Raw genomic sequence first — 13,573 nt, 5'->3', positions numbered from 1 at the left:
ACCGCCTGTTATAGTAATAATTACGCGGGTAACACAGTTCGTAATACATCCCGTCGGCGGTAGAACTGTTGTCGTACCGGGCGTCGGTCCGGGTGTATAGTCGGTAGTTACACCACCTGTTGTAGTAATAATTACGCGCGTAAAACAGTTCTCAGTACATCCAGGTGGCGGCTGGACCGTTGTTGTACCCGGCGTTGGTCCCGGTGTATAGTGGGTAGTCACTCCACCTGTTGTAGTAATAATTACACTCGTAATGCAGTTCGTAATACACTCCGTAGGTGGTGGGACTGTTATTGTACCGGGCGTCGGTCCGGGTGTATACTCGGTAATCACTCTGCCGGTTATCGTAATAATTATCCGTGTAAAGCAGTTCGTAATACACCCTGTTGGCGGTGGGATCGTTGTTGTACCCGGCGTCGGTCCGGTTGCATATTCGGTAGTCACTCTGCCTGTTGCAGTAATAATTACGCGTGTAACGCAGTTCGTAATACAGCCTGGCGACGGTAGAACTGTCGTCGTGCCGGGCGTCGGTCCGGTTGTATATTCGGTTGTCACTCTGCCTGTGATAGTAATAATTACACGTGTAACGCAGTTCGCAATACACCCCGTCGGCGGTGGGACCGTTGTTGTTCCCGGCGTTGGTCCGAATGTATAGTCGGTAATCACTCCGCCTGTTGTAGTTATAATTACGCGTGTACCGCAGTTCGTAATACATCCTGGAGGTGTTAGAACTGTTGTCGTGCCGGGCGTCGGTCCGGGTGTATATTCGGTAGTTACTCCGCCTGTTGTGGTAATAATTACGCGCGTAAAGCAGTTTGTACTGCACCCTGGCAGTGGTGAAACGGTCGTTGTGCCGGGCGTCGGCCCAAGTGTATAGTCGGTAGTCACTCTGCCTGTTGTAGTAATGATTATACGCGTAAAGCAGTTTGCAGTACACTCCGTAGGCGGTGGGACCGTTATTGTACCGGGCGTTGGTCCGGGTGTATACTCGGTAATAACTCTGCCGGTTATCGTAATAATTATGCGTGTAAAGCAGTTCGTAATGCACCCTGTTGGCGGTGGAACGGTTGTTGTGCCGGGCGTCGGCCCGAGTGTATAGTCGGTAGTCACTCTGCCTGTTGTAGTAATGATTATACGCGTAAAGCAGTTTGTAGTACACCCTGACGGCGGTAGAACTGTCATCGTGCCGGGCGTCGGTCCGGCTGTATAGTCCGTAGTTACTCCGCCTGTTGTAGTAATAATTACATGCGTAAAGCAGCTTGTAATACACCCTGGCGGCGGTAGAACTGTTATCGTGCCGGGCGTCGGTCCGGCTGTATAGTCCGTAGTTATTCCGCCTGTTGTAGTAATAATTACATGCGTAAAGCAGCTTGTAATACACCCTGGCGGCGGTAGAACTGTCGTCGTGCCGGGCGTTGGTCCAAGTGTATAGTCGGTAGTCACTCCGCCTGTTATAGTAATAATTACATGGGTAACGCAGTTCGTAATACATCTCGTCGGCGGTAGAACTGTTGTCGTGCCGGGCGTCGGTCCGGCTGTATAGTCCGTAGTCACTCCACCTGTTGCAGTAATAATTACTCGCGTAAAGCAGTTTGTAGTACATCCCGGCGGCGGCGGAATTGTCGTAGTGCCGGCCGTTGGTCCCGGGGTAACCATAGTTACTATTCCACCAGTTGGAAGACGCTGGCTAGGGCAGCTAGTATACGATCTAAATTACATTTTATTAGCTATATTTTCGTTGCCCCCTTCATATATCGAGATGTATCATACCGAAGAATTATACCCTTTGAAGTACTGCCGGAACAGGCATATTCCACAGGTTGGTTTTCAACGAAAACTAACCCATCGTTACAGCTAAGACTATTGCCATAGGTAAAAGGAAGCAAGCCGAATAAAACGGCTACGTTACTTATTATAGGTCGCATTATCCGCAATTATTAAAAGAGTTTACTGTTGCATATGTTTAAGGAAGTAAAAGCAGTCGATATATATTAATCACCATAAGTCTTACCGTTCTGCAATTCTGGTAAGATGGTAGTGAATCTTGATTGGTATGAACTGTTCAAAGGCGAAGCTACATATATATGATCATTTTTCATCCCGATAGCTAGCGTTCGTATAGAGGTGCTAAGTAGGAGAAAGGCTCGACCTACTATCGCTGCACATTGCTAGCGGCGGAATCCCTTACTCTATTCGTAATGTGCGGTATAATCATTTTTATTCCGATAGCTAGCCTTCGAATAGAGATGCTAAAGTATGAGAAAAGCTCGACCTACTATCGCTGGACAAGCTAGTCACGGAAACTCTTTCTCTTTTCGTCACGAGTAGCGCCTTGGAGTTGTTAAAGTATATCGTATTGCAATTTTCTGAACTTATCGTGCTAGCTAATAGCTTCTTAACTCTCTGACGCAGCCCGTCCCACCCGGCCCACTCGCCCCCAACGCGGACACATTTTAAACAGAAAGTCATAAAGGCGAGATCGAAACTGGGCCGCCATGCCGCTCGCAAACGGCTAGCACCCCATTTTTCGACGGCTTCTCATCGGGACCTCGGGCAGCTATAGAGGAAGATTGCCGATCCGCGGCGTCTGCTGGTTGCCTCGCCAGAGACGAGGCTACCAGCGAGAGTCCCCAGTACCTGGGGACCAAGTACTCTATGCAATCGTACCTAGTATGCTGTGCCTACTCCGTACATGTAAGTACAGTGCTCCATAACTGTACTTGGTACTCCGTACTAGGTAATACGACGAGGCGTGGTAATGGTATTTCACCGGAGAGAGAGTTCTGGGAACTAACGAACTCACGGGACGATGAGAGCGGAGTACGTACGGAGCAAGTACTTGCAGAGGACGTACTGTGCCTTGTGGTAAATAACCAATGTGGACCAGGTACCGACAAGGGCCATCAGCAGCTCAACTTGGGTATTACTGCTTAACCAAAAAAAAAATACCAGAAACAGGGAGAGCAGCTCTAGGGTAGCAATAAGATACCAAGTCTATGAAGCTCTCAAGAAACACAAATAATTACACCTCAAGCATCTACTGGAACCAGTCCATTATTTTTTATGTCCTTAAATAGCGTATGTGAATTGTAATTATAATTTAAATATAACAGGAAATGAATATTATGGCTGTTGTGTGTGCTTGCTAATAGGGTGCAGTGAATGAAATATTTATTTTGTACTTGTTTAAATCAGACTTGAACAGTACTATGTTGCATTGTGTACTTAGGATACAAAAAAATCAATAATGTGGGATACTAGGAAGGTTCAAGGCTAGTCTCGTCGCACTGAACAGAGTGCTGACCTACTGTACTTACTACTTACCTCTCTCGTGCTCGCCTCCAACTCTATGACGCAGCCCGTCCCGCCCGGCCCAATCGCCTCCTAACGAGACACATTTTAAACAGAAAGTCATAAAGGCGAGTTTGTAACTAGACCGCCATACCGCTCGTAAACGGCTAGCACCCTATTTTCCGACGGCTTCTCATCGGGACCTCGGGCAGCTATGGGGCAAGATTGCCGATCCGCGGCGTCTGCTGGTTGCCTCGCCAGACGGGGCCAGCCAAACTGACGCATCATGCAGATCATTCCCCTCGCCCGAGGCAAGAGTTTAATTACGAAATCACATGGCAAGTTCACGAGCCGTCATGGGTGCGCAGCATTAAGCCCTATTAGCTGGCACGAGTATTGTGTCGCATGCAATAGGACTATTTTTAAAGAGCTGCCTGTGTGTCTACAGTATACATTGGCCAAGTGAAGGTCAATGCATGGGTAAAGTGACTCAGATAAGGAATACGAAATCGCCACCTTGCGGCCAACGAGGGGATAAGTAGGATGCGTGTGCGTAACCTCCCTTTTACTCCCTCCATAACAAATTAAATTATTGAAAGAGATCTCTGGTTACCAGTTTCCCCCAAAACAGAACCAACATAACCTCCTACTGTACGGAGTACTCGTACTACCATATCCCCTTGCCCAAGCATTAAGCAACTGCACACCAACCGGATATTCATTCAAATCCTTGTATTATCTTATTATAAATTTAAGGTGCTAATAACGTAGTAACAAGATCTGTAATTTACTGTTTCTGTTAGTTCGGTTCTGGGGGAAGCTGGTAACAAGAGATCTCTTTCAATGAATCAAATTGGTACGAAGGGAGGAAAAGGAGGTTGCAGTAACGCGACAACTTATCCCCTCTATATCTCGCGGGTTGCGCTTACGTAATCTTAGTCTAGGTCTTGGGATCCAATAGGCGGGCGCACGGGTACCCGTGCATCTAAGTAACATTACTATAACTTAAACAGGCGCTATTTACTACTAGCAATTGAGTTCGCTGGAATACAGTACTATACGCAGTTGGGTATTTTTTAAGCCATTACGGAAGGTTGAAGAGCTGCAGAAGCTATATGCCGATGCACCAACTGGCCTTTGTCAATATATACACACAGTTTCGAAAATAGATCCATGATTTCCTGTTTCTAGAAGGATTACAACATATGAGCGCAAGTGCGCCCGTAATTGTTTTATTCTCGTCTCGATGCGCCAAATTTCACTAAGAGTAATACTCGCAACGCATTCCAAGAAAATACTCAACATTCGCCTCATCTCCTCCTTAATGCAAGCTTAATGCATCTAGCTCGATCTTTACACTTCGTCCTAGTATCCACTTCCTTAGTACGAAGTATACGTACCGTATTCCTGGAATTCCATCCCAGAACCCAGCCTTTCCGGAAACAGTTCATTTTGTTGAGGATCAGCTGTTGCCCAGTATACTTACGTATCATAAATTCATACTAGTTACATTGCATCGGCATACTAAAGTAGTGTGGTGGATACACAGCCAGCCACATCGTAATTTAATTATACGAGGCCGCTTGGGATAATGACACCGTCTGTTGGTTCGGTTCTGGGGGAATCTGGTAACAAGAGATCTCTTGCAATGATTCAATTTGGTACGAAGGGAGGAAAAAGGAGGTTACGCTCACGCATCCTACTTACCCCCCCGTTGGTCGCAAGCTTGCGATTACGTAATCCTAGTATTGGTCTCTTTGCCCATGCGCCTTGACCTGCCTTCGTCACTATATACTCACACGGTCTCTATATGTGGACTAGAATAATAGTACATACAGTCACTTAACAAAAGTGACGATTCACTACAAGCAGCGGTACCACAAAAATATATACGTAAAACTAAAAATATTATTATTGTAATTAGTAGAAGCAAGAGTATTATATAGTATTTTTAATATTTAGTATACCAGCTATTTGCTGCAATAACTGCTTGTAATCTTAAAACCGTCGATAATGCAAGGGTCTCTAGAAGCACCTCTTTAAATTCTTCCCAGATCTCAATAGAGGCTTCGCATAGCCGCTGCTTTGACTGATTATTGCTTGGCATATCTGAAAGTTCGGGATAGCGGTTGCAAATTCGTTCATCAAGTAGTTTCCGTAGATTTTCGATCGGATCAAGGTCAGGCGAATATTGCGGCCAATCGATTAAAGTAGCCCCATTCTCTTGAGCCCAATTGCGCAGCCAATCTTGTACAATATAGGCTGTAGGTGTAGAGGCATTATCTTGAATGAATATAGAATACGGCTCGGCAATTGTTGGGAGGTTATCTTGAAGGCATTCAAGAATACGTCGACTTTCAACACCACCGCGTATAGATTCTGGATCTCCAAGAAGCTGTATCAGAGATGTATGACGCTGAAACGAAAAAGCGCCCCAGAACATGTGTGAGTGTCTTGTTGGGTTTGCCCTGAGGCTGTACATTCTTATGCAAAAGTAGTTCTCCCTATATCTTGTTAGCTACAGTTACAGGAGAGTACAATGCAAAGGGTAATTATAATACTCTTTGGCAGAAAACCCACCTCTGCTTTTAGCCTTGCCCACGAGCAATTGTAGTCTCATCAGAAAAAATTCAATACTTCTATAGGGAAGCTGGGATATTGACGTATTATCTAGCAAAAGTATAGCGCTTTTGGGTATGCCCTGGTGTTAATTTTGGCCGTCGTAAGGCATAGGTATAGTAGATACCTTCTGTCTTAAGGAATCGTGTAAAAGTCCTTACACAACAATTAAGACAGCAGTCTTGAAGAAGCTGATTAGCTGAAATAAAAGGGTCATTAGAAATATATCGAAAATAACTCGTTTATTGCGTTCTGAAAGGCTGCGCGATCGGCCTGTGCGAGGAAGGTCTTTGGCACTTTGTTGGTCGTCGTACCGAAGGAGGGTACTTGATATTGATCCAGGAGAAACCCCATCTTTTCTCGCAATCTTGCGATGGGAAAGACCTGATTGAGCCCATATTGAAATTTTAGGACTATGCTCTAGTCTAGGCGTAGTTGGAGTCATAGTTCTGGTATAAATTGAGTTTGAACTTGGAGGGTTGTGTAAGGAATTAATTTTTGAGGCGCGTAACGTGTACTACTACACGCGACTGAATCGACACTTTTGCCACCCCACTGTAACCTAGCTTACCTCGACCTGAACTCAGGGGGTGGAAGGGAGAAGCAATCAATCAACCAAGATCCAGTCCATGCATTCGCATCTCCAATCCATTCGAAAGTAACAGAAGTAAAGCGACCCAGGGAGGACTGCCTCGGATGCGTCGGTCTCTCCGTCCTCGGCGTAGTCGGCATCGATGGCGCGAAGCTAATATTGATGTTTTATAACCAATAAAAAAACTCCTTTGACACGAGTGACAGGAGCCAGTAGTGCCTTGAGACTAGCGCATTTTAAGTTTCTTGGGGCACCGCAATACTATGAACTATCACTTTCCGCACTCTATTTTGTAGGTTTAGAGCCCGAATCCACTAGCTAGCTTGCTGAAATTCCCTACTCCGTAATACTCCGTACATTCAGAATGTATCCATAGCTGTATGCTCCACGGTCGTACGAGCGTGCCAATTACCGGGGTCGTGCGAGCGTCCGCGTAGTCCCAAGCATTAGATCGGATCGTCTAGAGAATAATGCTAGTCGTAACAGCATAGCAGTCCTCGTCGGTAGGTCTTGTAAGACCACTCTTAGTCATTTAATTTGCTCTCGCCAGTAAACTGTTGCTCGCTCTGTGTAAGCCCTAACAATATCAGTAAGTGCTTATGGAAGATATCTAACTACAGCGTAAAATAAAACCTCTAATTCCGAGATTGTACTTGTTGCTAGCATTACCTCTCTCAGAAGATTGTAGAGGAAACTGAACGTATATGAGAAGCTTTCCATATCCTTGATGTGGCATAAATAAACCGCAAAGCCGCTTGTAAGGATGTAACCCCGTAATAAGTTTAATGCACCTGGATGCAAAAAATAGGCAATGTAATTGTCATCCTTTGTATGTTGGACTTGGCTTTAATTTACAAATTTTGCTCTACTGTCAAAAAGAACACAACTGGCCGGCCATACTGAAATGATTGGTGAACCTCTTGTTGTACTCGTTCCGCCATAACCACTTGCCCAAGCATCAAGCAACTACACACCGACCGGATCTTCATTCAAATCCTTACGTTATTGGTGCTGTTGTGGTGTGACGGCTTTGAGGCCAAGATACCCTCCTCGACCTGCATGCTGCTAGGACAAGGCAGTCTTGCGTTTGCCTCACTGCCTTTGCCCGGAACTCATCCATATCTCACCTCCACCTCTATATGTCAAGGAGATCCTCGTTGGCTATGAGTCGATCTCGAATCCGCTGAATTCCGCGATAGATCTCACTGGAGATTGTCTTACGTCGCTGACAACGCAGCCCGAAGAGGGCGTGATTGTCGTAGTGCCTGCAGTTGGACCGATGGTCGTTTGAGTGACGATGTTTCCGGGATTATCGTACGTCTCGACTCGAAGCTGAACAAAGTTATTGAAGCCTGAGAGGCACTCATAGTTGCGTTGTATATTATAGACAATTGTTCTTATTTTCGGCATCATCGTTAATCACCTGTCGGCAGCAAGAGATTCGTGGTTTCCAGTTCTCAACACAGTAGTCGATGTTACGATATAGTCCAACAACGATTAAACTAGGAGCTGAAGCTATTTCATGACTGGTAGATTTCTGCTTCCATTTACATTCTTTTGTTAGGCTCTTCATAAGACACGTTTACTGTATTGAGGCCTACTTGACCTACTTCTGTGCACCCGACGTTTGCCTATACTGGAGAGCAGACATGACTATTCATATCAAAAACGTTCACAACCGCCAAGGCTATAATTTAAGCTGGAGTTTTCGCAGAGGCAATGTTACCTTCAGACTGGTATAAAGATGCCCCCGCGTTGTCTTGATACTCTACTTCAGCGCCTTGCCGCTCTCACCCATGGTTTCGATCAACCTTTGGCGGATATGCTCCCCGACGACAGTCTCGACGCCCGATCCGTCGAGCGCCTTGACTTTCAGCTTCAGCTGGCCGTTGAGAAAAAAGGGCACGCTGTACCGGCGCTCCTCGGCGCTGTTCACGACCCGGTGTCGTGCGCTGCGGTAATACCCGGCCGAGTACTTTTGTATCATGTCGCCGATGTTGACGACATATGACCCTTCCTTGACCGGAACCGGGATCCAGCTTTCCGTCGGCGGGTACCAGACCTGGAGGCCCTCACGCGCGGGCTCCTGGAGGAGGAGGGCGATGCAGCCAAAGTCGGTATGGTCGCCGACTGCGGCCACGTTAGCTGCCGTCCAACGGCCCATCCGCTCGCCGCAGGTTGAGCTGGAGTGAAAGCAACAACATACCTCCGAATTGCCTCGCATCCATCACCATCTGGGGAGCGTAGTGAAGCAGTCGCATGGGGATCGACGGGTTGACGGCAAGCTCGTCGAAAACGTCAGGGGGGCAGCTCCATTCCTCGGGTAGGCCAAGGGCAAGGATCTTGAGAAGAACCTTGACCAGTTCGACCATCTTGCTCTGGTACTCCATGATGGGCATCTGAAAATCCTCCTTTGGGAGGGACTTGGGCCACAGGTTCGGCCCCGTCGAGAACGTGCCGGCCTCGGGGTCGTCTGCAGCAACTTCGGCGCCAATGATGAAAGCCTTGTACGGTCAGCCGCAGCAAGGGCCGAGGAAACAAACGACGGGACACTAATCCCAGTGAGATGGATATCATGAGAGTGAGAAGAAAGATGCAAATGTCGCGCTCACCCACCTCCTTGGTGTCGGGCAGCAAGCCCTCCTTGTGGGTTTGGATGCCTGGCGGTTCGTATCCGCGGTGCGACTTTCCCATGGAATTCTTGAGCGACACCTCCATCTTCTCCTCCATCGGGAGAGTAAAGAATAATTTGGCACATTCGAGCGCCTTGTTCTGGTCTTCGAGGGACAAGCCGTGGCCGACGAGATAGAAGAAGCCGTATGTCGTGCACGCGTGTCTGACCTCCTCCACCACTTTGCGCAGAGACTCCTGCTCGGCGTTTGCGACGAATGGGCTTATGTCCACTGTTGGAATCACTTCGGGAGTATTTTCGACGCTACCCATCTTGCCCTTTTGGATGATACTGGATGAGAAGTGGTCGTGGCTCGAAGTGTCGCAAGATGGACGGGAACTTGACAGGGCTGGTTGAATAGGAACCTTGCCCGGCAAATTCAACAGATACTATTACCGGGAACTTTAGCAGAAGCTATACTCGGCGGGTTGAACAGAAACTATCATCGGCCGGTTTGCGGGGGACGTTTAGAAAAGAATCAAGCACGAAGCCCACTTGGTGCTGTTATATCAAATTACTGAACCATGAAGACATCACGGGCGCGTAAGCTCGTATGATGACACCCGTGCCCATGCGTCTACTGGAGCGTCCATTTCGTTCTTCGGCCACCATGGGGTTCGTTTGACGTTTGACCGAACGCAGCGTAAGCATTCGGAACCGTGGCCTAGCCGGTTCGAAGGAGCGTAGGTTCGGTAAAGGGGGTTAGCAGTTCCGCAACGACATACTCCGACCCGAGCTGACCACCTCCCATCTCACCCTCGGCCGTGCCGTGTGCGAATTCCCGACCGACGCATACTATGCTTCCCGGAGAAACCAGCTATCCCCCCCCTGGCTCCCGGGGATTCCTGGTTGAACGTACTCTTGACGGAATCGGGGATTTCCACCTATATGGCTCCCACGACGTGATCAAAGCGTTTCATTGCCTTGCGTGTTTGTGTAGTTTCTTGAAGCAAATTCGACCGAATCTCATCGCTCAGCATCGACGAGCTTGCCGGTCGTCGACACCCATCGGCCTGCCAAGACCATTCTCGCAACGCGATAGAGCATCTTCCTTCACCTTCTCTGCCAAGATGCCTGGACAAAACGACTTTTTAGTTCAGATTCCCGACCAGGAAAACGCGCTGCAGAAGAGGATGGCAAACATCGGTGCCCACCTCGCGCACAACAAGCCGCTGCTCGAGCAAGGAACACTCATCCTCTCCGGCCCTACTCTCACCAGGCACCCCGACACGCCGGCCGAAGGACTATCGATCACGGGCAGCGTGCTGATCCTCCGAACCGGCACCGAGGAGGAGGTGCGACGGATGCTCGCCAAAGACCCCCTAGCCAAGGTGGGCGTCTGGAACATGGACAGGGTGACGGTCACGCCGTATCGGTGCGGGCTCTGGAGGCCGTATTAAGGTACAAGAAGGGCAACAGGGTTAGGAGAAGATGACGGGTTGAAATACAAGACAATTGGATCGCACGCTGGTACAGCCGGTGAATGAATCGATACGCTCGTCAAACCGCTTTTACATTTGCATTATCCCGTGCCGCGTCTGACGCCAAGTCTATCCACGCCGAATGCTCATGACCATCCGAAGCCTCGGCCACACGTACCTCGCTTGCTCTCGGCGGAGCGCGTCCCACGCCGTCCAGGTGAAGCCAGCCTCCTCCCTGTCGGCTCGGAAAGGACGCGTGTCACGACGTGGGTGCGGACGGGCGCGGCCAACTCGGCCCGAATCGTGGCACCCCGGCGGCGCGGAAGCTGCTTCGTCCTCCGGAGCCTCGGGCGGACGGACGGACGGACGGACGGAGGGGCGCACGGCTCGGCGGCTATCCCTTGACCATGAGCCCGTAGCCGGATCGCATGACGCGGATGGCCGCGTACATGAAGCCCGAGACCATGGTGAAGGCGCCGGCGTAGACCCAGCAGCCGGTCCAGTTGAGGGGCTCCGTGGTGCCCAGGACGGCGCCGCCGACGGGGCCCCCGATGAGCATGGAGACGGCGATGACGATGCCGAAGCCCATGCCGACGCGCGTGCCGAGCTTGGAGCGGTCGGGCGTCAGGGCGGCGAAGCAGACGGGCGGCATGGCGATGAAGACGCCGCTGAAGAAGCCGACGAGGAGGGTGAGGACGATGTCGTCGGCGAGGGTGCGCACGGCCGTCATGCAGAAGAGGACGACGCCGGAGAGGACGGCGCAGGGGGCGATGATATTAAAAGGGCCGACCTTGTCCGAGACGGCGTTGGGCACGATGCGGCCGAGGGTCGAGGCGGCGTTGAAGACGGCGACCATGTAAAAGGACAGGTTCTTGTCGGCCAAGCCGAGGTTGAAGGGGTAGAAGGAGATGTAGAAGATGGCGACGTTGAGGCCGACGAAGCCGACGAGAGTGGCAACGACGAAGAGCAGGTAGGGCCGGTCGGTGAGGGCCGAGGCGTCGAGGAGCGACCTCACCTTGGGCGCCTTGAAGCGCATGCGCATGACGGCGACGGGCACGGCGAGGGTGCCGAGGGCGACGAAGCCGATGACGCGGACGGCCCAGGCGAAGCCGAGCCGCTCCATGAGGCGGGACAGGACGATGGGGTAGATGACGCCGCCAAAGGAGGAGCCGGCCGAGGCGAGCCCCATGGCGAGGCCGAGGCGGGCGCGGAAGTAGGTCGGCATGATGGAGGCGCAGGGGACGAAGAGGCAGCCGGCGCCGATGCCGACGACGAAGCCCTGGGCGAGCAGCACCTGCCAGTAGGCGGCGCAGAGGCTCAGCATCATGTGGCCAAAGGTGATGGCGAAGGAGCCGAAGATGATGAGGGCCTTGAAGTATCCCCGGTCGTAGATGGGCCCGGCGAAGAGGCCGACCATGAAGACGAGGTAGGCCTGGACGGCGCCGATCCAGGAGATGTCCGACGAGGAGCGGCGGAACATGGCGCCCGACTCGTAGTGCGTCTGGTAGACGCCAAACGTGTTGAGCAGACCCCACGAGTTGAAGAAGAGCATGAAGCCGCCGAGGACGTGAAGCCAGGCGACGAGGCCGCCGTCGGGGGGCGGGCTCTGCGACGACGGCAGCGTCTCCGTCGGCGGCGGCGGCGGCGGCGCGCATTCCCTCGCCTCTCCCGACGCCGCGTCGGAGCCGGTGGCGTAGGGTGATTTCTCGTCCATGGCGACCGTCATTGTCGTCTCTGTCGATGAGCCAAGTCGTCGTCGGGCGTGATGGTAGGCGAGAAGGGGCGAGGTTCGGCGCGAGGCGGTCGAGGAGGACGAGCGACGTCAAATGTACCGGCGGCGAAGGCGACGCGCACGCACCCATGGCCGCCCTCTCGTCTTCGGATTTACACGGCCGGAGACGGACGACTGGACGTCGAGGAGGCGAGGCTGTCCACTGGCGTGCCGCCGTCGCGAGCGAGCTTCGGACGCCCATGTCGGGCTCTCCGCAGGTGGCCCCGGTCCCCGTCCTGCTGTCGGGACGGTTTCTGTGCGGCCGCCGAGCGACGGACACCTCGTCGGACGTACGTGTCGTCCGCGGGAGAGGCCCAGCGCTCGCCTCTGTTGCTCCGTGCAGCTGCCGTGCGTCGTCATGCATGCATCCAACCCAGCAGTCCGACGGGGGGTCGGGCGCGCGCTGCGACGCCACGGGCATCTCGGGTGCGACCATGGCCGCATCCCTGGCGATGGCGGCGTGAGAAACTCCGAGCCGCGGCCGTCAGCCTCTGGGTGCCATGGGCGACCCTCCCACACGAGCCGACCGTGGCCACGCGAAGAGGCGGACGGACACGCAAGCCGGCACCGGCACCCATGTCGCCCGCGGGCCCAGCGACTCGAAGACGAGGCGGACAGAAGATGGGCGTCTGTCAGACGGGCAGGGGAGGCATATGCCGGTCGGTTTGGGCTGGCCTCGGACATGGTCGGCGATAACTCGGGTCGCCAGGATGGGGACGATGCACAGGCCGGGGACGAAGACCGAGCAGGCCAGCCAGTGCCCGGTGCGCCATGGGCACTTGTTTCATGCGTTGTGGCCTGCAGGTAGGGGGGTGATGCATCTGCGAAACCGAAGATGGGAATCGGAAATGGAAACGCCGTCATATCGTCGGACACTGCATCGTCGGCGTCCGTTTGGGCGAGCGAGCACGGCCATTGTCGTGACCCTTTCATTTGCCTTGGGTAGAATTCCAAGCAAGGAAGAGTTTCGGGGTCAAAAACCAACCGCTCGCTCGTCTTGACCGGTTCAAGGGCAGGCAGAGGCGGAGGAGGCCTTTCGAGAGCGCTTCGGTGTCCTGCGGTTTGCCGCACGTGGCCATCCGTACGTCGTGCATCATTCGAACGCGAGCCAGGCGGAGGTGAGAGAAGCGTCTCTGCGGCACATTGTCTTCCTGCGGTCTGCCGTACGTGGCCATCCGTACGACGTGCATCCTTCCGAACGAGAGCCA

At 52.1% G+C, this 13,573-nt stretch overlaps 3 protein-coding genes across 3 annotated transcripts; 1 reads left to right on the top strand and 2 right to left on the bottom strand.

Moving 5' to 3' along the window:
* Positions 1–8,270: 8,270 nt before the first annotated feature.
* DCS_05933 (isopenicillin N synthetase) lies at positions 8,271–9,445 on the bottom strand (the record flags this gene model as incomplete). The annotated part of the gene is made up of 3 exons (XM_040803232.1): positions 8,271–8,632; positions 8,709–9,006; positions 9,119–9,445. 3 exons carry the CDS (start codon positions 9,443–9,445, stop codon positions 8,271–8,273), a joined length of 987 nt encoding a protein of 328 aa, XP_040653336.1.
* Positions 9,446–10,243: 798 nt separating this feature from the next.
* DCS_05932 (uncharacterized protein) lies at positions 10,244–10,573 on the top strand (the record flags this gene model as incomplete). The annotated part of the gene is made up of 1 exon (XM_040803231.1): positions 10,244–10,573. The coding sequence occupies one exon, from the start codon at positions 10,244–10,246 to the stop codon at positions 10,571–10,573; it is 330 nt and encodes a 109-aa protein (XP_040653335.1).
* A 415-nt stretch (positions 10,574–10,988) lies between these two features.
* DCS_05931 (uncharacterized protein) lies at positions 10,989–12,308 on the bottom strand (the record flags this gene model as incomplete). The annotated part of the gene is made up of 1 exon (XM_040803230.1): positions 10,989–12,308. One exon carries the CDS (start codon positions 12,306–12,308, stop codon positions 10,989–10,991), a length of 1,320 nt encoding a protein of 439 aa, XP_040653334.1.
* Positions 12,309–13,573: the final 1,265 nt, after the last annotated feature.

Source organism: Drechmeria coniospora, chromosome 03, assembly GCF_001625195.1.
Source record: "Drechmeria coniospora strain ARSEF 6962 chromosome 03, whole genome shotgun sequence".
Classification (NCBI taxonomy): domain Eukaryota; kingdom Fungi; phylum Ascomycota; class Sordariomycetes; order Hypocreales; family Ophiocordycipitaceae; genus Drechmeria; species Drechmeria coniospora.
Note: the sequence above shows the minus strand (reverse complement) of the source record. Positions and strands in the feature narration are given on the sequence as shown.